This window comes from Moschus berezovskii, chromosome 8 (genome assembly GCF_049115385.1).
Source record: "Moschus berezovskii isolate FMDL1 chromosome 8, NW_MosBer_1.0, whole genome shotgun sequence".
In the NCBI taxonomy this organism is placed as follows: Eukaryota; Metazoa; Chordata; class Mammalia; order Artiodactyla; family Moschidae; genus Moschus; species Moschus berezovskii.
In genome coordinates this window covers 97,634,882-97,657,539 of record NC_142467.1, presented here as the reverse complement: position 1 = coordinate 97,657,539, position 22,658 = coordinate 97,634,882, and the positions used below count along the sequence as shown (strand labels likewise).

Sequence of the window (22,658 nt, the reverse complement as noted above, 5' to 3'; positions counted from 1 at the left end):
TGGTGGTGAGGCATGTGGGATCTTAGCTTCCCAACCAAGGATCAAACCCCCACTCTCTGCATTGGAAGGTGAAGTCCTACCCACTGGCCCACCAGGGAAGTCCCTTCACCAAATATTTATTAGCCGGGGCCAGCTGGCACAGGACTATGGGTCTTTGGTGCGATCCAACCCAAGCACTGAAATTGCTGAGAATTACAGGGACAGGAGGTGACCCCTGCCCTCATCCAGAATAGGCTCCTTGTCATCAAATGCAGGAGCTTCCCAGGTGGCTCACCTGCCAGTGCAGGAGATGTGAGTTCAATCCCTGATCAGGAAGATCCTCTGGAAAAGGAAATGGTAACCCACTCCAGTATTTTTGCCTGGGAAATCCCATGGGCAGAGGAGCCTGGGGGACACGACTTAGCAACTCAACAACAACAACATCAAATGCAGAAGGAGGTTGAAAAATTCCATCAGTGACCTCTCCAGCCCCTAGGAATATATCTACAAGTTTTGGTCTCAGAGACCGGCATCCCCCTTTCCTAGTGCCTCATAACTCAAGCCTAAAACACCCTCTTAAATTTGGGCCATAATCCCAATTGCCCACAAGCGAGGCCTGCACAGAAGCCAGCCTGGCACCGCTCGAGCCTGGGAGATACTGCAGCTTCCTTTGGACGTTTGCAGACACTGAGTGTCAGGTGTTTTCCTCTGCATGTTGGCATCATACACCTGCTGTGCTCTCCCACCCTTCGCGGTGGATCTGGGCCTCACTTTCTCCCTTCTCTCCCGCAGCCCTGGGTGATGTTGCCGGCCGAGCGGACACGGAGAGGCCCGGGAGCGTGGGTGCCCTATACATCGTCCTCCCCATCGGTAAGCCTGTGGCCGGTCCTCCCTTGGTTCCTTTGCTTCCTGCAAAATGACTTCAGTTCCCAGCAAGCTGTTCTGGTCCACCTTTCCTCCAGTAATCGGGTGGCCCCATTGTGTGTCCTGTTTATCACTGAGCAACTCCCTTCCTAGCTTCATTCGCTAAACAAATGTAGTTGAGCAACTACTGTATACCAAGGTCACTTCGGAGCGCTGGGGACAGAGCCCAGAGAGAAACAAACATTCGCCCCCTTGGAGCTGATAGCAGAGTGGGACACTGAGATGTCATGTGGGAGGAAGGGGGACTGGGCCAGGGTTCCTGCTGTGACTGATGGGCACTTTCATCAACACCCAGAGGACGGGAAGGCACCAGCAGGGCTACCTCCTGATGCGCTGTTCTGTTTCAGGGGGCAGTTTGGAGATTTCTGCTTTCCTGTCCTCACCTGTCAATCATGACAGTTTGCATTATACCCACTTTTCCTTTTTGAAAAAAAAAAAAAAAATCCTTTCAAGGTGTCCTTTCACAGAGACCAGAGATCTAAGTCCCCACCAGCTGTCTGGCTGTGGGTTGATACACTTGCCTGGGGAGGCCCTCACCTCCCTTGGGGCTGCCCCAGGGTAATGCCCACCTGGCATCTTCCCACCCTCTGGGCACCAGCCAGGATCTTTTACAAACCTAGGCTGTGTGAGCCCCTGGCTGTTGCTTGGATCCCAGGAGAGGGGGCAGGGAGAGGACAGGAAACGGCACCCCAAGACCCACCATCAATGATGCAAAGAGGGATCCCGCGTTATCCGCATTCACACAGAAGCAGAATGTGCCGTGGTGTCCCCGAATGTTGAGAACAATCCCCTCAGTGAAAGCAAAGTAACTGACGTGTGACTAATACACAAGAAATGTGGAAAAATTGACAATAGCCTTCTTGTCATCAAAAGCAGAAGCAGGTTGAAAAATTCCACCAGTGACTTCCCCGGTCACTGGGGATGTGTCCTAAATCTTTGATCTCAAGAGACGGGCAGCCCCTGACCCAGTGCCTCATAATGCAAGCCTACTATGTACCCAACAATAGGTTTGTGGGGACGAGGCAGTCTTCAAGCTAGAGATTTGTTATACTCACTGATGGATTCTTTATTTATTCATTTTTTACACTGGGCAAGTATTGTCTTTTTTTTTACATTTTGTGGGGCATTGGGAAGATCTTAGTTCCCCTACCAGGGTTGGAACCCACTTCCCCTGCAGTGGGTCTTAACTGCTGGACCACCAGAGAAGTCCCAGGTATTAGGAAGATTGGAAAAATACAAATAATAAATGGGAACAAAAACATTTCCCCGTGAAAGGGCCTGGCGTCTGAAGGCGGCACCCCTCCCTCTCCCCGCAGCACTGCTCATCCTCCTGGCCTTCGGGACCTTCCTCCTCTGGAAGAACTGGCGGCTGAAGAGCATCAACAGCATCAACTTCGACAACCCCGTGTACCAGAAGACCACGGAGGACGAGGTCCACATCTGCCGCAGCCAGGACGGCTACACCTACCCCTCGGTGAGCCGCCCCGCTGGGGACCTCGGCAGCACCCAGGTGTCTGTCAGAGTGTTCCTCGTGCCTCCTAAAGGCCAGGCCCTCTTCGAGAGCGGACGATTTCACGGAGTGGGGGGCATGGGGTGGGCGGGGGCGGCAGGGCCAGAGGATAAGCCAAGGGAACATAGGTCCAAAGGTGAAAGCCGGAAGGGGGACTGAGTTTTTTTGTGGGAGGTCTGGGAAGGAGGGGAGGCGACTTCAGATGAGGTGGCCCAGAAGGCTTTCTTGAGTAGGGCGTGTACGGAGTGCAGCAGGCACCACCTGTGCAAAGGCCCTGTGGCTGAACCCTGCCTGTTGTGTGCGCGGGGCGGAGAGTGGGAGGGGCAGGGGTAGATGGAGCAGGACGCTGTGGGCCTATGGGAGCACCATTGCTGGGAGTGAGATGAGCGCCGCGGAGCCACATGATCAGACTCGGGTGCTCACGGGCGCCCCTGGTGGTTGTGTGAGGAACAGGCCTGGGCCAAGTTCCAGAGCCCCGAGACGAGGGTGGAGGCCTGTGTGCAGGTCCAGCGGGAGGTGAGGGGGGTGGCCTGGGGGACCAGCAGAGAGTCAGGCGTGGGTGGCTTGTGGCCGTGTTTACTGGATGTTGGACTGATCGTTTCCGGCGTTTACTGTTTTGTTGACAGAGACAGATGGTCAGCCTGGAGGATGACGTGGCGTGAACTGCTGCCTTGAGTCCTGTCCCTCCCCGGAACCTGCCGCCGGTCACTCAAAGGCAGGAAGAACACTTTCTCCCCCGAACCTGCCCCCAAACCCTTCCTGAGACCTCCGCGCCAAAAGCACTGTTGGTGACTGCAGCCCAGGCCCTGTCTGCCTGTCTGCCAGAGCTTTGTTTTATATATTTATTTTTCTGGGAGGCAGAACAGGCTTTAGACGGCGCCCAGGGGAGGCAGTTGGGTTGCTTTTTTTTCTTCCTTTCTTTACACATGAAGGAGAAAGGCAGAACAGCTGGGGAATCTGTCATCTCTGGGAATCTCTGAGCTGCTCTCCTTCTAGACATGCTCCTCCCCGGAGAGAATGACTGAGGGACACGGAGCCGGAAAGCTAGTGGCTTTGAACGCACGAGAGCAGGTGCTACCCACAGGGTCCCAGGTGGCTGCTGCTGCCATCCACCCTCTAGCCCAGGCCCCACACTCAGGACTGAACGTGTTTACCTCTGCCAGGCAAGCCTGCAGGATGGCCAGAGTTGGTCTGCCACCACCTGGTCAGGATCAAACTAGGGTTTTCCAAGCCGGGTTTGTCTTCCACTTAAGCCAGGATGGGGCCCTGGGTCCAACCTTCCAGGAGTGGCACCCACTGAACCCTATTCATTCACCAAAACCCTGATCATCCCCAGAGAAGACAAATGCGAGCCAACAGTCGCCCTTAACGTACATGTATTAAGTGCCTGAGACCCCCTTACTTTGTGTGTGAAGATGAGCAGCTCCCACCTCTAACTGTATCCCTCTGTCTGGGAGTGGGTGTCTGGACCCCAGCCCTGCCCCTTGCACTTTTTCAGTTCAGGGTCGTACACTGTGTAAAGTTGACATTCTATTATTATTTTGCACTACTTCCCGTTCTGGTTCCCTTCTGGCTGCAAAGAGTCCCGGTTGATGATTGGTACCGACCTGGCCCCTCTCCCAGCACATAGGGAGACGTGTATATGGTGGCTTGATCATGACTTCAAAGCCAAGATTACGACTAGATGATCTGCCTACTGTTTCCACTTCTAGGCAGAGGCCACTGAGCCATTCATATCCCCAACAAGCTGGTCATGGTTGGCTGGTGTCCATCTGAAACATGCATGGCAGGTCTGCCCTGTAAGATGTGCTCTGGGCTCGGGAATTTCATGGGATTCATTAAACAAGAATGCTTTCTGAAATTGCCACACATATCATATTTATGACCACTGGGGGAGTGGGGGTTGGATGGGGGGGCAGCCTCCCATGGAAACGTCCGAGTGGATTGACTACCATACAGCCACAGAACACGGGCACCTCTGCCGGAGACTGTGAACACCTTTTCTCTTTCTGAAGCATGTAAATAACGCCTCCACCACCGCCGAGCAGACAGTGGGGGCTTTTTGTTATGTTTGCACTTTGTATATTTGTTGAAATATTTCTCACTTATGTGTGTATATATAAAAGAAATATCTATTTATTTTTGCAAATTCTGGTTGCTGCAAAGATGCCTCGTCTTTCTGTACAAAGCTTATTTGAGCGTGCCGTGCACAGCCCTCTTCAAAAGAATCAGGTTCTGTGTTGTATATATGGGTTGCTTTTTGAGGATGGGTGTCGCTTTTTAAAACCACTGTATAGAATGTTTTTATAGCCTGAATGCCTTACTGTGATCGATTACATTTCTTAAATAAAGTATTTGACTAAACCAGAAGTGCTTTCTTCTGCCTTTCTCTGGCTACCTCTGTTGATGGACAAGACTACCCCCGGGGAGAAGGATCTGGAAAGGGAACATTTTCCTACAGCGTCAACACAGGCTGCAGCCTCTAAGGAGATATTGTGCTCAGTTGGGAGGAGCTCTGCGGGGTGCTGAATTGAATTTTTGCTAAATTTCCTGCTTATTCACTCATTCAACAAACACTGGGCACCCATTGTGTGCCAGGTCATGTTCAAGGAGTGTGGGACACTGCAGTAAGAGTCTATGCCCTCAAGGAGATGACATTTTAGAAGAGGAAACAAATACAAAAAATTATTTTAAAAGATTATTCTAAAAGATATTTAAAAAGATAATGAGACAGAACTGACTGACAAGAGGCTCTTTCATATGAGGGGGGAGGTGTCAGGGAAGGATTCTCCTTAATTTATTTATTTTAAACTTTTTATTTTAAGAATCTGCCTCCAGTGCAGGTTCTATCCCTGGGTCGGGAAGATCCCTTGGAAAAGAGAATGGCTACCCACTCTAGTGTGCTTGCCTGGAGAATTCTATGGACAGGAGCCTGAGGGGCTACAGTCCATGGGGTCACAAAGAGTTGGACACGACTGAGCGACTAACACTTTCACTTTTAAATTTTATATTGGAGTATAGCTGATTAACAATGTTGTGATAGTTTCAGGTGGACAGCAAAGGGACTCAGCCATACACATATATGTATCCATTCTCCCCCAAGCTCCCCTCCCATCCAGGCTGTCACATAACAGTGAAGAGAGTTCCCTGAGCTATATGGTAGGTCCTTGTTGGTTATTCATCTTAAATATAGCAGTGTGTACATGTCCATTCCAAACTCTCTAACTATTCCTCCTCCCATCCTTCTCCTTTAAAAAAAAAAACAACTTTTTTCCTGAATGTAATTCTATTAAATTCATTGCTAAGATAGAAATAAATTGAGAGGTTTCACATCACAAATCTGGCTTCATTGTGATAACGTTTGTTCGGAGCCACAGATATCAGGGTGTGGACTGCACTCTCCTCAGTCCCCTGAACCTCTATTCTCTTGTGCATCCCAGCTTTACCTAAGTCTGACCTCAAGGGCATTTCAGACCCCTATCTTAGGGCGTGGCAGTCAAGCCACAGGTAGTCCTGGCATTTCAAGTGGGAAACAAGAATACAGCAGGTCATTGGATAGGAAAAAAAATACAAGGAACTAAGCATAAAAGACTAAATGGGACAAACCAAAATGAGATGCTACCTGCATGCCATTTGTATGGCTGTAATTAAAAACAAAAAAACAAAAGACTTCCCTGATGGTCCAATGGTTAAGATCCTGTGGTTCCAAGGTAGGAGATGCAGTTCGATCCCTGATCAGGGAACTAAGATCCCACACACCTCTACTAAAGATCCTTCATGCCGAAACTAAGACCAGGCACAGCCAACATTTGAAAAAATAAATAAAACTACCATGTGATCCAGCAAGTCCACTTCTGTGTATATACACACAGAAGAACTGAAATCAGGGACTTTGATATTTGCACACTCGTGTTCATAGTATTATTCACAAGAGCCAAAAAGTGGAACAAACACAAGTGTCCATCTGTAGGTGAATGCATAAATAAAATGTATATATACACAGTGGAATATCATCCAGCCTGAAAAAGGAAGAAAGTTCTGAAACATGCTCTAAATGGATGAATCTCCAGGACATTGTCTAAAGGAAATCGGCCAGATTCAAAAAGATAACTACTGTATAATTCCACTTATATGAGTCCCTTGTTCAGTCGCTCAGTCATGTCCAACTCTTTTGCGACCCCATGGACTGCAGCATGCCAGACTTCCAGAGTTTGCTCAAACTCATGTCCATTGAATCAGTGATGCCATCCAATCATCTCATCCTCTGTTGCCTGCCTCCTTCTCTTGCCCTCAATCTTTCCCAGCATCAGGGTCTTTTCCAATGGGTCTCTTCGCATCAAGACTGCAGCTTCAGCTTCGAGCAACACTCCTTCCAATGAATACTCAGGGTTGATTTCCTTTAGGATTGACTGGTTTGATCTCCTTGCTGTCCTTGAAGTCCCCAGTGCACTCAAATTCCAAGAAACAGAAAGTAGGACAGAAAGTGGGTGCCTGGGGCTGGGGGAGGAGGAGGGGGAGTTGGTGTTTAATGGGTACAGGCTTTCAGTTTTGCAGGAGGAAAGAGCTGGATGGTGAGCAAGGTTGCACAACAAAGCGAATGTGCTGAAAGCCATTGAACTGCACACTTAAATTTGGTTAAGATGGTAAACTTAAGGGCTGCCTTAGTGGTCCAGCGGCTAAGACCCTGTGCTCCCAACACAGGGAACCTGGGTACCATGCCTGGTCAGGGAACTAGATTCCACATGCCTCAACTAAAGATCCGGCTGAGCCAAATGGGACTTCCCTTGAGGGTCCAGTGGTTAGAAACTCAGAACTTTCACTACACCGGGCACAGGTGAATCGCTGGTCGGGGAACTAAGATCCCGCGTGCTGCACAGCACAGGCCAAAAAAAAAAAAAAGGACCAAATGCGGGGACAATGAGGCATCCAGAAATAACAGCAGAAGGGGTGGCATTACTGGAGCCCAGGAATTGTGGGAGCTGGGAGGAGACCCGTCCACGGCACAGAGAGAGGAGATTCTAGCCTCTCCCTCCTCCAGGCCCCGCCTCCCACCTGCGCCCCTTTGGCTGAACCCAGTAGGACGTGGGAAACGGGGTTCCCTGCAGGACCCGGCCCAAGGGCAGAGGACCCGGAGGATGGAGGCAGTGGGTGGGAAAGTGTGCAGACTGGCTAGAGTTTGGTGACTTTGGACCCATCCGCGCCTCCGTTTCCCCACCTGCAAACGGGGCGATGCTAATCCCCGCCTCCCGGGCTCCGCGGGTGGCGGAGAGAAGCGCCGGGAGCCGCCGGGACTGCGATCTTTTCTGTGTCCACGGGGTGGCACTTCCTTCCTTCCTTCCACCTTTTGTCTTGGGAAGGTTCCAAAATGCCTCTGGGGGCGAGAGCTGAGCGGCCCGCACAGGAAGCGTCCCGGGCCTGCAGGCCGGCGCTCGATAATTGGTTGATTGACTGACTCCATGCTCAGCCGCGTGGCAAACCGGACAAATGAGCCTGAACAGCCCGGGCGCGCGCGGGAGGGGCCGGGCAGTGGCCGAGAGCGCTGAGAGGGGAAGGTGGGCAGGACTCGGGGCGGGGGTCCCCGGGCAGAGGGAGAGCCTGGGAGTGATGGAAGTTTCTGATCCCTGGCCTGGGCAGTTTTCTGTTAACGGAGGGAGTAGTAACTGAAATCCTTCCTCGGGCGCCCCCAGCGTGCCAGTGAGTGTGTCAGGAAAAATAAGAGCAGACCCTTCTTGGGGATTAACTGTCTGCAGCCTCTCTGTGGCCGCCCAAGGAGGGGCCAGGGCCAGAGCCCATTTTACAGATGGGAAAGGGGAGGCTGGGGTCACTGGGCTTGGGTCCTAAGCTCCTGGCGAGACCTGGATGCCCTGCCTTTTTATCCTTCAATAGCGGCAGCCTAAAAGGCAAAGCCGTGGTGGTGAACGTCTCTGGGCTCACAGGGGATCCCCTGGGAAAAGGCGTGGTTGTCACTCAGGTAAAATGAGGGGCAGCTGGCCGGCTGCTTGGAGTTGGTCTGTGGGCTCCCCCAAAGGGGTGGAAAGCAGACTGGAGCTTGGGAGCTGCTGTCCCTGAGGACAGGGTGTGGGTAGGTGACTCTGAACTCCCGCCTCTCCAAGAGGCTCAAGAGCGCCGACCAACACCAGCAGGGTAGTGGGAGGAAGTTGCTCCCCCAAGCCTGACACCCCAATTGACATCCTCTGCTGCCTCCACCCCCCACCCCCCAGCCCCCACAGGCATCTGAAACCACAGCTGCCTGTGGTGAGTCAGGCTGGAGCCTGCGGGGCTGAGCCCAGGTCCGTGGGAGGAAAGAGGGGGAGGCAGGGAGGGGGGAGAGCTGGCCGCATGCCGGCCCCTCCCCCATGGTGGGGGGCAGCGCCCCCCTCTAGGCAGTGAATTCCCTCAGTGATGAGGAGACAAGAGCAGCTGAGAGTTGGAATTTGAGCAAATACTGGCCACATCACCCACCCCACGGAGTGGAGTGGAATTGAGAGGCGGGGAACAGCCCCCAGGACTCCTGGGTCCTGTCCAGCCTCCCCTCCAGGCAGCTCAGGTTTCAGCTCTGACTCCTGCCCTCCGTGGAGGGGCTCCACCCTCCCCGGCACAGCTGCTCTGCTTACACCGCAGCCTCCTCTCCCAAGCTGTGCCTATGATTGGACGGAAGGCCGGGAGCTTGGGGGTTCAAAACAAAACCATTCCCATAGTCGGCTGGGCCTCTACACCATGACCTGTGTCAAGAGGGCAGTGTCAGACTCTCCTTTCCCAAGCCCCAACTCTGAGCTCCCCCACCCCACCCCCGGAATCTGAAAATCCTCCTCATGTCTCACTGTGGACTGCAGGCCTAGCTTGATCCAGCCCCATGGGCTCTCATTCTCTCCTTGCTGGCCTCTTTGCTGTCTCTGAACCTTTGTACTTGCTGTTCCCTCTGCCTGGGTCACTGTCTCCATACTTTTGTCCCCTGGGGGCTCAGATCTGTCTGGACTCAAATTACTCTTCCTCCCTGGGGCCTCCAATAGGCTCTGCCTTCATCAGCTGTGACACTGTTGGTGAACAGCTTGCCTTCAATGTGCCTTGGTTCCATCACTGACGGACACTGGGAGCCGGCACATAGCACCTGCTCATGGCCTCCACAGTAGTGTGGCTCCCTGGAGGGGGGGCCTGGCAGGTCACAGATGTCCAGTACACACTGCTGAGTCAGGTGTGGAGGCCACTAGGAGGTCCTGGGGCCTTCCTGGGGTTGGTCTAAGCACTGCCATGTCTGTATCGATCCCTTGTGGTCAGTCTTCCCAGCCTGTCCCCAGCCTCAGCCCACCAAGCTTGACAGAGATCCAGGTGAGAGATTTGGCCTCTCGACTCCATATACCCTTGCCTATTTTCTCCAGAAACAGCAATTAAAAGCCAGGTTGCATGAGATATGGGTTTGATCCCTGGGTCAGGAAGATCCCCTGGAGTAGGAAATCTCAACCCACTCTAGAATTCTTGCCTGGAGAATTCCATGGACAGAGGAGCTCAGTGGGCTACAGTTCATGGTGTCGCAAAGAGTCAGACACTACTGAAGTGACTTAGCGCTTAGCAATGTAACTTTAGTGTTTTAAAGCAGTCTTCAAACATTACTTTCTGAGATGTCAGTTATATGAAAATTTATGAAAGCATAGGAAACGGATTGAAAGACAATCATTGAAATGTAAGCTGTGTTATCTCTAGCCGAAAAAAAAAAAAGCCAGGTTGGCCAGGTGTGTGGATATTTGACCAGCAACCACTGATTACTAAGGATTTTAAGTGCTCGGTTGCCTGGCAGGACTCTACCAAGTACAGGCCTGAGTTCCAGTTCTTGGTCTCCTTCCACCTGGGTAACTTTGGATAAGAGGCTGGCGCCTCGGAGTCCATTTCTCATCTGTAGAGCCAAGAGTCTCCTCCATGGAACCTGGGGCCCCCCTGCTGGGTTCAGCCTCCTGGGGAGGGGTCACTGTGACTTTGGGCAACTGACTGGACCAAGCTGTGCCTCGGTTTTCCTACCTGTAAAATGGATCCCCCTCACCAGCTTAGGGTGATGCTGGCCTGAGGGGATTCCAGAAGAGGAACGGGGTGGGTTTGTGAGGTCGAGTCTCAGTTCTGGGGGCACCAAGGTTTGGGTTCTGTGCTCCATTCCTGGTGGTAGGGGGGAAACTGATCCTGTACACCCACCAGGGCTGGCCTAATGTTCAATGTGCCCCTGGCCGGCCTCTATAATTGGGGAAAAGGCTGGTGGCCACTGATGGGCTGGCTCTCAGAGGGAAAGCAGGCGGGGCGGGGGTGGGGGTGCAGGCTGGAGGCCGTGGGCCAAGGCCATCCAGGCGTCTGGCCAGCGCTGGGCAGTGAGTCAGGGCCCAGGCATGCAGAGGGCCAGGGCCTCCCCTGGCCCCTGTGAGCTCAGGCATCTCCCCGAACCCGCCGGTCAGGCCCCACTGGGCTGCGTGCCTCACCCCCTGCTCACTCCTTGGGCTGGTCTCGGGGGGCTGCCTGGGGAGATTGGACATGGCCCCTCTGAATCTTATGTCCATACAACCAGCCTCCCTCAAATGTTAAATGTCTTTCTTCTTGGTCACTGAGCTCTGGGCAGGCAGGCAATGCCTCCTAGGCCCCTCCCTGAACAAAGCCACTGCTTGGAGAGGGGTGTGATTATGGCAGGGGAGCAGATCCCTGGGGAAGGGGCTCAGGCCCTGAGCTGGGGCCCAGAGAAAACTGCCTGTAACTGTACCTGCCTCCCATCATCAGCTTTCTCTCCCAGGGACTCTGTGCCCATAAATTTGAACTAGAGGGAAATACACTTCTCTGCCAGCCCTGGGACCCTCGGCTGGGCCCGTCATCTCAGGGCAAGGAGCCCTCCTGGCACCTTCACTCCTGCAGGGGAGCAAGTGGAGGCTGGCTGTGTCAGCAGGAACAGCCATCAAGGTGACAGCAGCTTCTCAACTGATCTCGGCAGAAGACTCATGGGTTCCCGGCTCAGGCTACAAGGCAGCGGGGTGGAGGGGGGTGTGGCAGCCCTGAGTGTGTCTGCCCCCCCCCAACCCTCAGGGTTTTCAGGACAGGGGTTGGATCCCAGTATCTAGAGGGTAGAGGCCAGGGTTACTGCCAGATTATCCTATGATGTCTAGGACAGCCCCCAGCAGCAGCAGCACTGCGAAGGCTGAGGCAGGAAAACCCTGGTCTAGGTCAAGTCTTTTGCCCTTTGGAGGCCAAGGGTACCAATGCAGGGCTCTGCTTCTTTCCCACATCGTAAAAAAACTCTGCCAACGTTGAAAATGAAAACAGTCCAGGAGGGCTTATGGGAATATATCCTTGAATATGTAAAGCCAGGCCTCGGCATAAAAGCAAGGCCTCTGAAGTTCTGGGAATCTTGTGAGCCATATGGCCTGGGGATGCTTGCATTTCAGTGACACTAATAACCCCTTTTTGGGGTCTATCTCCTGGACCCAACAGGCAGGACTACTTGCCCTAGGACCTCCAAGGGGTACGGGAATGGACTAATTTTAGTGCCCATTTGATGTACTCACGTGCTGCTAGAACGTACTGTTCCTTCTGCCTAGAAATGTCCTTCTCTGATCAAGAAATACAAATTGTACTTATTGTAAGTTGTACAGAGGTGCACAAAACCCAGCACCCAGCGGTTCATGTAACTGCTGAATCTACTGGCTTCAGGCAAAGCTGTATTCAGGAGGCACTTGATAGCAAAGGGACCCTACTTCTCACTTGCTGCCCTCAGACAGGCAGGGAGGCTGGCCATCAACTTCCTACTGGTAGTAGTACCTCAGTCACTGAGGATGGGAGTTAGGTGAATGCATTGATTGGCTGGCCCAGGCTTTGGCTGCATGCTAAATCAGTGAGGGTTTATTATGGGTCTGTGATAGAAAAACTAAACTAAGAAAGACACACACAGCAGGTTAGCCCCTGCACCCAAGAAGTCCAGTATTGAAATCCAGCTCTACCATCATCAGAGAACCAGGCTCTTATCATCTCTAGAGAATTTCATCCCTCCTCATTTGGCAATACAGCTGCCAGGGCTCCAGCCATCACACCCAAATTCCAGAAAATAGAGGGGAAGGGAAAGGGGATACTCCCTTGCCTTTTAAGAAGTCACACACAACACTTCTTTTTACATTTAATTGTCCTAAATTTAACTGTAAAGGAGACTGGGGAAAGTTGTGTTTTGACTTGGGCAGTTAAAAGGAGTTATCAAGTGGTGAATGAATATTAGGGAGGCAACCAGTGGTCTCCAATACACAGTCCACCCTGGAGCCAGGGATGGGCCCCTACGTAACCTCTTTGTGACTGGCTCTTCCTTTCTAGTCCCAGCATGAACACCACCCCCATCCTCTGGGGCAGGTTCCCTTCCTGGCTAGGGTCCCACAGCACTCTGGACACTCTCTAGCCTGAGGGTGGCATCTGATCACTTCTGACTCCTCCGTCGGCTGAAGAGATCCTTGTCACCTTCACCTTGTGTCTTCACCTTGGGCACACAGCAGCATTCAGACTGAACGGATAAAAAAGGGGCCACGCTTGAATCACAGATGAAGACCTGGAATCTGTCATTGGCTACCACCGTGTCATTGGCATGCACTGTCATAGATGTGAAGTTGCAGCCCTGGCACAGTTAAGCTGGTTCTCTTTGATTACCTAGTCCAGCATCCGAGGCCAAAGTCGGGAGGGTGGAATGGGGCGGGGGGTTGAAATCAGTAAAAAACTAAAACTCATTTATTTAACATTTAATTTTAAGCTGATCTCACCACCGAGGCACTGACCACCCACCATGGCTGATTCCCACTGTGTGGGGCTGTGTGAGCAGTCCCAGAGGCTCCGGGCTACCACTCCGTGTCCACCAGATTCCAGAGATAGTCGCTGATGAACTTCTTAGAGAGCTGGGTGCTGTCCAGGTGGATGGGCTGGGCAATGCTGGGGCCGTGGTGGACTGAGAGCATGGATGTAAGGAAAGCCAGCATGCACTGCCCTCCCCGTCAACTCCATGACCAAAGGATACTGTCTTTCACTTGTTATTATTAAGATACTTAGAGGGGCTTCCCTCGTGGCTCAGTGGTAAAGAATGTGCCTGCCAATGCAGGAGATACAGATTCGACCCCTGGTCTGGGAAGACCCCACATGCTGCAGAACAACTAAGCCTGTGTGCCACAAATACTGAAGCCTGTGCACCCTAGAGCCAGTGCTCCACAACGAGAGGCCCCCACACTGCAATTAGAGAAGCCCCTGCTCTCCACAACTAAAGAAAAGCCCACGTAGCAACAAAGACCCAACACAGCCAAAACAAACACATGAAGCTTTAAAAAAAAAAGAGACTGAAACAAACTTTCATAAACAGAAAAGTAAATTCTGACGGTGTACTTTAAAAAAGAATTATGGTAAAATCTATGTAATATTATACTGACCACCTTAAACATGTTCCAGTGCCCTGTTGAGTGGCATTCAGTATATTTATGCTGTTGTGCAACCATCACCATTCATCTCCAGAACTCTTCATCTTGTAAAACTGAAAAGTCAAAGTGAAAGTCACTCAGTTGTGTCCGACTCTTTGTGACCCCATGGACCATAGCCTGCCAGGCTCCTCTGTCCATGGAGTTCTCCAGGCCAGAATATTGGAATAGGTAGTCATTCTCTTCTCTAGGGCATCTTCCCAACCCAGGAATTGAACCAGGGTCTCCTGCATTGCAGGTGGATTCTTTACCAGGTGAGCTACCAGGGAAGAGCCCTGTAAAACTGAAACTCTGTCTCCATTAAACACTGACTCCCCCTACCCTACCCTGATAATCCTCATCTTACTTTCCCTCCTCATGAAACTGACTCCTCTAGAGATCTCAGGTAGGTGGAACTATATGGTATTGACATTTTGTGTCTGATTTATTTCACTCAGCATACTATATCCTGGGTTCATCCATGGTGTAAAATGTGTCAGGATGTCTTCCCTTTTTAAGGCTGAATAATATTCCACCGTGCGGATGGACCACATTTTGTTTATTTGGTCATCTGCTGATAGATGCTTGGGTTGCTTCCACCTTTGGGCTCTTGTGAACAGTACTGCTGTGAACACGGATGTACAAACACCTGTACAAGTCCCTGCTTTCATTCCTTTGTGGGTATACCCAAAGCGAAATTGGGTCATATTCCAATTCCCAGAAGTAGAATTGGGTCATATGATCATGCTGTTCAGTGTGTGGGATCTGCCACAGTATCTGCACCGTCTAATTCTCCCCAGCAGTGCCCAGGTTTTCACGTTCCCCACAAAGGATACTGCCTTTGATCATCCCAGGCTCACACTCATAATCCCACTCGATTTTACTAATTCGGCGATAAAGTTGAGCCACGTACCTGTGCAAGACGACAAAAAAAAAATAGAGAAGTCATTCCAGTGTCAACTCTAGCAAAGATCCATGGGCTACAGACACATATACACACTCACAGGGATACGCACTACATCACATCGAGGGACCTACACAGCTGAAGGGATGGTGACTGTCGTGTCCTCATCGACTTCCTTCTCTTGTCTTTCGAGATCTGCCTCAATCTCCTTGAGCTCCTCCAGTTCTCTTGTGAGCTGAGTAAAGCAGGTAGTTAAGGATCCCTGGTTTTGGAGGCAGGGCTGCCCACATGCTCACACCTCACACCAACCCTGTCGGCCCCGAGCCACAGGCTCTAGGTGTGTTTTCTAGAGTGAACAGGTGCCTTCCAGGCGGGGCTGGGGTCCAACCACTCCGCACACGCAGGAAAGGATATAGGAGGTTGGCCTTCAGATGGGCGTCCTCCTCACTGGCCCTCTGAAGCTCAGCTTCTAGCTGCCGCAGCTCAACACCACTCTGGTGTGCCTGCTCCTTCGCATCCAGGAGGCTCTGGGCCACCTCCTTCTCTGCGGTGAGGATCTCTGCAGGGTGGGGTGAAGTCTGGGCCCTTCAACTCAGGCTCCCCAGGAGAGCCTCAGAGCAGACGGCGGCCTCAACGCCCCCATCTATATGCCCACTTCCATTTGTGGCTCCCACATCCATTGTCCTATTTGCAAATACCCACCAGAGTCCCACCTGAATCTATCAGGTGAAGAAATTCCAGTCCCTCTTTGGCCACCTAGTCTTATGTATGACATCACTCTCCACCCTGTTGCCCAGGCAACAAGCCCAGGACTCACTCTTTGGATGCAGTTGGCCATCTATCCTGGCAGGGCCCCTCCTTCCTCGTGCTGGTCCTTCATCCCTCCAGGACCACCCTGTCGGCCCTGCTGCTTTGCTTTGGTTGCTCCTGTTGCCAGTCTGTACTGCTCTCTGCCTTCAGAGTGGCTGCGTCAGAGGCCGAATGCCAAGTCACTCCTCTGCTCAAAGACCTCCCAGGGCTCCCCCAGTGTCTCCAGGGTAAGGTCCAGGAGCACCTTCGCCCTCCTTGCCGACCTCCTTTCTCCTTGCTTTTCTCCCGACCACGTGTTTTCCCTCTGTTCTGGCTTGCAAAGATGCTTCATTAATACGTGCAGACATGCCATGTTTTCTCATGTGTTTTCCTGGGCCCCCGCCTGCCTGTCCTCTAGGGATGCTTCCATTAGGCACACCCATTCCCAGCCTGAGGACCTCCTGGATAATGTCTGACTCAGGCAGAATGGACACTGTCCTCTCCCTCCTGGGGCATGACTGTGCTCCTAGCCATCACCCTGGCCTATTTATTTTTTGTCTCTCTTCCTCAAGGCATAAATTGTGTCTTACAGTTGCTAGATATCAGCCAACACCTACTCAGAATAAACATATTTGGAACGGAACATCTGAAAAGATCAAAAATGCCCTGAGAAGGTCATTGTGTTCCTTCTCATTGAGTCAGAGAAACCGGCCAACCCAGCGAAGACACAGATGACGCTTCTCAGAGGGCCGCTGTTTGTTTACAGACCTAGATCGACTTAATTTTTAATCAAAGCGCTACATGTCTATGGTTGTGAAAATTTAAACACACACTTGCTCATGCACACACACACACACACACTCCTCTCTAAGCCTCTCCACCCTCTGAAGCAGCCACTTAAACTCCTCACTGTTTTCTCTGGCATCAGCCTTCATATTTCTAAATAATTTGCTTATGCTGCTATTCCTTGACCGGTGTTAGACGGTGCCTGCTGACTTCCTGTTGGAGAGCTGGGGGTCTGGCTCTCTTACGCAGCCTTCCAGCCCCTTCTCCAGGCACCGTCCAAACCACAGCCAAGTAAGTCTCCCGGATGTTCAGTCTAAGCCATCACGGCCTACATGTGTGCTCTGTGCCACGGGTGACCAGGGAGCCCTAACTCACTGTGTCCTCTCACAACCCTCTGAGGGCAGCTTAGCCCTCCTTGCATTCGAGAAGCTATCAACAGAAGTTCAAAGAAGTGACTTGTCCACAAACTTAGCTCCGAAGCTGGGATCTGAACTGGATCCTTTTTTTTGGCCACGCTGGGCAGCGTGTGGGATCTTAGTTCCCCGACCAGGAATCGAACCTGAGCCCCCTGCAGGGGAAGCATGGGTCTTAACCACTGGTCCTCTGCCAAGGAAGTCCCTTAACTGGATTCTTTGATCAAACCCCAGCACCCTGGAATGCTGACTCTTCTCTCCTTGCCCCAAATCCATCCATTCTGCTGAAACCCAGGCAGGTTATGCTGATCTTCTCCCCAACCACCCGTGGAAGTAGAGTTAGTGGACTGGGAGAGGAGAAAAGGGAGGAGGAGGAGGAGGAAAGAGCAGAAGACCCAGCCCAGGACATCCATCAAGCTTAGTAGTTGTTGTTTTAGTTGCTAAGTCATGTCTGACTCTTAAACGACCCCGTAAACTGTAGCCCACTAGGCTCCTCTATCCATGGGATTCTCCAGGCAAGAATACTGGAGCGAGTTGCCATTTCCTTCTCCAGGGGATCTTCTCGACCCAAGGATTGAGCCCGTCTTCCTGCATTGGAAGGCGGATTCCAACATGCTTAGAACCAACATCCAAACTCCTCCTGCGGGCCAGCAGGCTCTGGCTACTGCTGACCTCATCCGCCTCTTTCTCCTGGGTCTCCAGGCTCATTCTCACCTCATGACCTTGTCCCTGAGAGTCCCCTCTGCCAGAATCACTCCTCCCCCCACGCATCCTATGGTTAGCTCTCAGCTCATTCAAGTCTCAACCCAAATGGCACCCCCTCATAAAGTGTAATTGTCAAAAGGCATTACAAATCCCTGGCACTGAAACCACAGTGGAAAACTAGATGACATTTCCTCAAAAAAAAATTAAATATCAAATTATCATCTGATCCAGCATTTCCACTTCTGGGAAAATACAAAAACAGAATTGAAAGCAAGGACTCAAAGAGATTATTTTGTACCCTTCTGTTCATAGCAGCATTATTCACAATAGCCAAGAGGTGGGAGCAACCCAAGTGTCCAGTGATAAATGGATAAATAAAATATAGTGTATCCATACAATGGCATACTGGAGATGATGGTGGTGATGGTTACACAACAATGTGAATGTGCTTAATGCCGTTGAACCGAACACTTAAAAATAGTTAAAATGGTAAACCTCACATTACGTCAATTTTACCACAATAAAAAAAAAAGTTTAAAGCCTTTAAAAAACCAAAAATACCCTGATGCTGAGAAAAGCTGCAACATGGGCAGCCCCTACCCCTACCCCTTTCAAGGGCACAGTGCTATGCAAGCGTCATTTCTGTGAATTTCACTTCGAGTCATCAAAGGGGTTTCAGCAGCCCCATTTCACAGATGAGGAAACTGAGGCTCGAGAGGGAAGTCACTGGACTGGGACCACAGGGCTCATGAGTTAAGGGCTGGAATCCTTAGGCCATCACCTCCTGATAAATTCATTTTTCTTGTTTATCCTCTCCCTTGCCACGCTAGAGTATCAGCAGACCCTGCGCCCCACGGATTGTGTTTGCTCTATTCCCTGCTGTCACCCCAGGGCTGGCACTATGCCTGGGGACAGCAGGTGCTCAGTAAAACATCTGAACAACCTCAACAGGAAGATGTGGATTATTTATTGTTACAACCAAGTTATAGGAAAAATAGGCATTGCAAGGTTAAGTAAGTCACCTCAAATTTCATAGCTGGGAAGTGGGAATGCTGGAATTCAAGCCTGATGTTTTGACACTTGAGTTTCAATTCAAACCCTGAGTACCCCAGCTCCTGCTCACAGAGCGGCAGAGCCTGCAAACTCATATATTCACCACTAACCCCCCTGGGTGGTTCAGATGGTAAAGAATCCGCTTGCAATGCGGGAGGCCTGGGTTTGACCCCTGGATTGGGAAGATCCCCTGGAGGAGGGCACGGCAACCCACTCCAGTATTCTTGCCTGGAGAATCCCCATGGACAGAGGAGCCTGGCGGGCTACAGTCCATGGGGGTCGCAGAATCGGACACGACTGAGCGACTGACACACAAACCCCCGCTGCTATCCTGGATCCCATTTCATGGGAGGGGAAACGGAGGCTCAGAGTGGACAGTGCTCACCTGCACAGGGAAATAGGTTAGGGGAAGGGGCGCCCAGAAGGAAGGAGGTTCGTGACTGGCTTGGCCACCGCTCCCATTACACGGACCCCGGCTGCCCCTCGCCCCGCCCGCCCAGGTCCTCACCTCGCAGCCACTTCTCGGCGCCGTCTTGCGTCTCCAGCAGCCGCTCCACCATCTGCTCGTGGCGCCCCAGCAGCCGCCGTTGCTGCGCCTCCGCGCGATTGGCGCCCAGCAGGCTCAGCAGCCCCTGGCTCACCTCCTCCATATCGCGGAAGGCCGCCATGACTACTTTAGAACCAATCCCGCGCAAATTTAACTGTCCCCTGAGCCCCGCCCCCTTCCGGAGAGGCTCGTTTCCATTGGGCTGATCCCACGTCAGTCATCAGAGAATGAGGGCGGCAGCTTCGAGTCGGACAAGTGCGCCTGCGCCAGCGCCTCTGTCAGTCATTGGCGAAGGCCAGTCTGCGCAGGGAGGGCGTGCCTCCGCAGTCCTGCCTGATGCGCTTGGGCTGGCTTGGGAGCGGCTGCAAGAGCTTCAAACTTTCCTTCTTACCAAATTCAGTGCCTGCTGCTTCCAGGTTGGGGTTCTGGGGACTAAGCTGATAACTGCCTCTCGTGGAACCGACGTTCTGTGGTGTGTGCATGGGATACTCATAATAAACATAAGTAAAGTCTATAAGAGGCTGCATAGCAAAATGGAGTCTGCAACCAGATTTACTGGGTTTCAACCCCAGATTTGCCACTTACTGGCTGTTTTACTGGGCTTCCGTGGTGACTCAGTGGTAAAGAATCCGCCTGCTAAGGCAGGAGACCCGGGTACCACCCCTGGGTCGGGAAGATCCTGTGGAGGAGGAAATGGCAGCCTACTCCAGTATTTTTGCCTGGGAAATCTGATAGACAGAGGATCCTGACGGGACTGCAGTCCAACGGGTGGCAAAGAGTCGGACTTAGCGACTAAACAACAAAAACAAGCTGTGTTACCCCAGGCGAATTGATTCATCCCTCTGCTCTTCACGTTCCTCTTCAGCAAAATGAGGGTCATCATAGTGTCTGCTTTAAGAGTTGGCTTGAGAGTAAATGATCCTATCTACAAAACAGAAATGGACTCACAGATATAGAAAACAGACTTGTGGTTGCCAAGGCGGAGGAGGAAGGGAAAGAGATGGACTGGGAGTTTGGGGTTAGCAGGGCTTCTGTGCTGGTTCAGCAGGTAAAGAATCCACCTGCAATACAGGAGACTCAGGAGATGTGGATTAGATTCTTGGGTGGGGAAGATCCCCTGGAGAAGGAAATAGCAACCCACTCCAGTATTCTTGCCTGGAAAATCCCATGGACAGAGGAGCCTCGTGTCTACAGTCTAAAGGGTCACAGAGTCGACATGACTGAAAACTAAGCACTCACTGACTCAGATGCAAACTATCATGTTTAGAATGGATAAACAACAAGGTCCTACTGTATAGCACAAAGAATTACATCCAATCTCATGGAATAAATCCTAATAGAAAAAAATATTTTAAAAGGTATATATGTGTGTGTGTGTAAAACTGTCACTTTGCTGTACAGCAGAAATTAGCACAACACTGTAAATCAACTATACCTCAGTAAATAAAAGGGTTGGCATGAGGGTTAAATAAGGTCAGTGCCTGGTATTCACTAAGTGCTGTGCAGGTGTTATTGCTTCTCTGGTGGCTCAGTCGGTAAAGAATTGTCTTCCTGCAACACAGGAGACACGCGTTTGATCCCTGGGTTGGGAAGATCCCCTGGAGAAGAAATGGCAACCCACTCCAGTATTCTTGCCTAGAAACCCCATGGACAGAGGAGCCTGGTGGGCTACAGTCCATGGGGTTGAAAAGAGTTGCACACGACTGAGCACACAGCATTTAAGATCCCATATCAGTCGATTCTGAGTGAACTAAAAGGGATTACTATATAGGTGCTAAGTAAAACATATATAGAAAGCTAGTAGGTGAGGTATCCAGCTCTTACTGAACACTGTGTTGTGCAGGGTTACAGTACAGGAAAGAAAAACTGTTCATTTTTGTGACGTGTCCCTCAAATGAGGTGAAGACATCAATCCAGCAGGTCATGACCAGCATTTTCTACAAAATACAATGGGGGGAAAAATCAGTGCATTGTGTACAAAAAGCTAGGTATTGTTTTGGGGAAACTCCAAACATTTGTCTACGGGGTGTGGCAGGTAGTGTTTTCCAAAAAATAGCGACAGAAATAGTTCCAGCTTTGCCACTCCCTGTCAAGAGGCACTTCTATTCTTCTCTTGAACTTCAGCAGGATTTTGTGCAACTAACAGAATGTGGCAGAAGGGATGTTGTGTGACTTGTAAGCCTCGGTCAGAAACTAAGATGCATCTTTTGCCTGGTGCTAGCTTGCTTTCTCCCTCTCTCTCATTCCAGGATAGGCTCTCTGAGCCCATTTGCCATGTTTTGAGGAAGCCCAAGCCATGTGAACAGTCTCCCAGATAAGGGCCCAGCCAAAACCAGCATCAACCACCAGACAAGTAAGGGAGTGAGCACTGAATTGATTCCAACCCCCAGCCTTTGAACCTTCCCAGCTGACACCAAGAGGAGCAGAGAGAGATGTTCCCAGCAAGCCCGCTCAAACCACAGGTTTGTGAGCACGAGCCTTGTTGTTGTTTAAAGCCAGTAAATTTGGAGATGATTTGTGATGCAGTTGTAACACCTGGATCCCTAGGTCACATATGAAATTTGCATCTTGCTGTGGGACATGTGAAAAATCATGAGGACCTCCCTGGTTGGTCCAGTGGTTAAGAATCTGCCTTGCAGTGCTGGGGACACAGGTTTGATCCCTGGTCCGGGAAGATCCCACATGCCGTTGGGCAACTAAGCCCATGTGCCATACTACTGAGCCCACACTCTGCAACTAATGAAACCCGAACACCCTCGAGCCCATGCTTTGCAACAGAGAAGCTACCATGAGAAGCCTGTGTGCCACAAATAGAGAGAAAGGTTGTCTACAGTGCTGACGACCCAGCGCAGCCAAAAGAGAATAAATAAGAAGATATAAATTATATTAAAAAAACTTTAAGGAAACCACTGAATTAAGAAAAATTTAAGAGAGTGCCAAAAATCTTTTTAAAAAAATCATTGAAAGTCACTGCTTTTAGTGACAAGACCTCACAACAAGCAAAGAAATGAATGAGGTCATTTCAGTCAGCCAGAAAGACTTGCTATGAGGGCAATGACACAGGGTCATCATAGGACAAAATCACTGGAGTTGGAGCAGGGGAGGGAAATGACTTTAGGTTGGGGGCTCATGGATGGATTCCCTGAGAAGGGGACGTATGGATAGGAACCTGAGTGATGAAAAGGAAACAAGGCACAAGACAGAGGAAAGAACAAGTTCAAAGGCTCCTGAGGTGTGGACGATTAATTTCTTTCTTTCTTTCGTAATATTTATTTGGCTGCACCAGGTCTTAGTTGCGGCACTTCGGATCTTTAGTTGCAGCGTGCAAACTCTTAGATGCAGCATATGGGGTCTAGTTCCCTGACCAGGGATGGAACCCAGGCCCCCTGCCTTGGAAGCTCGGAGTCTTAACCTCAGGACCACCAGGGAAGTGCCAGCAGTTTAATTTCTTTAAGGAATGGTGAGGAGGTTGTCATGGCCAGAGAGGAGTGAGCAAGAGATTTCGCGAGTGTTTATTCTGATGCACTAGGAAGCATTGGAAGGTGTTACGTAGGGGAGAGCTAGGCAGGGGATTGGCTCTAGATCTTCTGGAATTGAGAGGACTTGCCAGCAA

General features: G+C 51.1%; 2 protein-coding genes across 3 annotated transcripts in view; one reads left to right on the top strand and one right to left on the bottom strand.

The window, feature by feature from the left end:
* The window catches only part of LDLR (low density lipoprotein receptor), a 33,270-nt gene extending 28,487 nt beyond the window's left edge, over positions 1-4,783 (top strand). For both annotated transcript variants that reach the window (XM_055428879.2, XM_055428878.2), the window contains 3 exons: positions 772-849; positions 2,220-2,377; positions 3,040-4,783. In XM_055428879.2, coding sequence (XP_055284854.2) covers positions 772-849; positions 2,220-2,377; positions 3,040-3,075 — 272 coding nt within the window. In that variant the 3' untranslated portion in view covers positions 3,076-4,783. The remainder of the gene's footprint in view (positions 1-771; positions 850-2,219; positions 2,378-3,039) is intronic.
* An 8,351-nt stretch (positions 4,784-13,134) lies between these two features.
* SPC24 (SPC24 component of NDC80 kinetochore complex) lies at positions 13,135-19,195 on the bottom strand. Its single transcript, XM_055428891.2, has 5 exons — positions 19,007-19,195; positions 15,167-15,311; positions 14,887-14,991; positions 14,685-14,761; positions 13,135-13,352 (listed from the first exon to the last, which is right to left on the bottom strand). Exons 1-5 carry the CDS (start codon positions 19,164-19,166, stop codon positions 13,246-13,248), a joined length of 594 nt encoding a protein of 197 aa, XP_055284866.1. The 5' UTR covers positions 19,167-19,195; the 3' UTR covers positions 13,135-13,245.
* Between the last annotated feature and the right edge of the window lie 3,463 nt (positions 19,196-22,658).

Coding starts and splice junctions, on each gene's coding strand:
- SPC24 (XM_055428891.2), bottom strand. CDS start 19,166: ATGGCGGCCTTCCGCGATATGGAGGAGGTGAGCCAGGGGCTGCTGAGC. Junction 15,312..19,006: donor CGCCGAGAAGTGGCTGCGAG/GTGAGGACCTGG, acceptor CCCACCCTGCAG/AGATCCTCACCGCAGAGAAG. Junction 13,353..14,684: donor GCCTGGGATGATCAAAGGCA/GTATCCTTTGTG, acceptor CCATGCTCTCAG/TCCACCACGGCCCCAGCATT.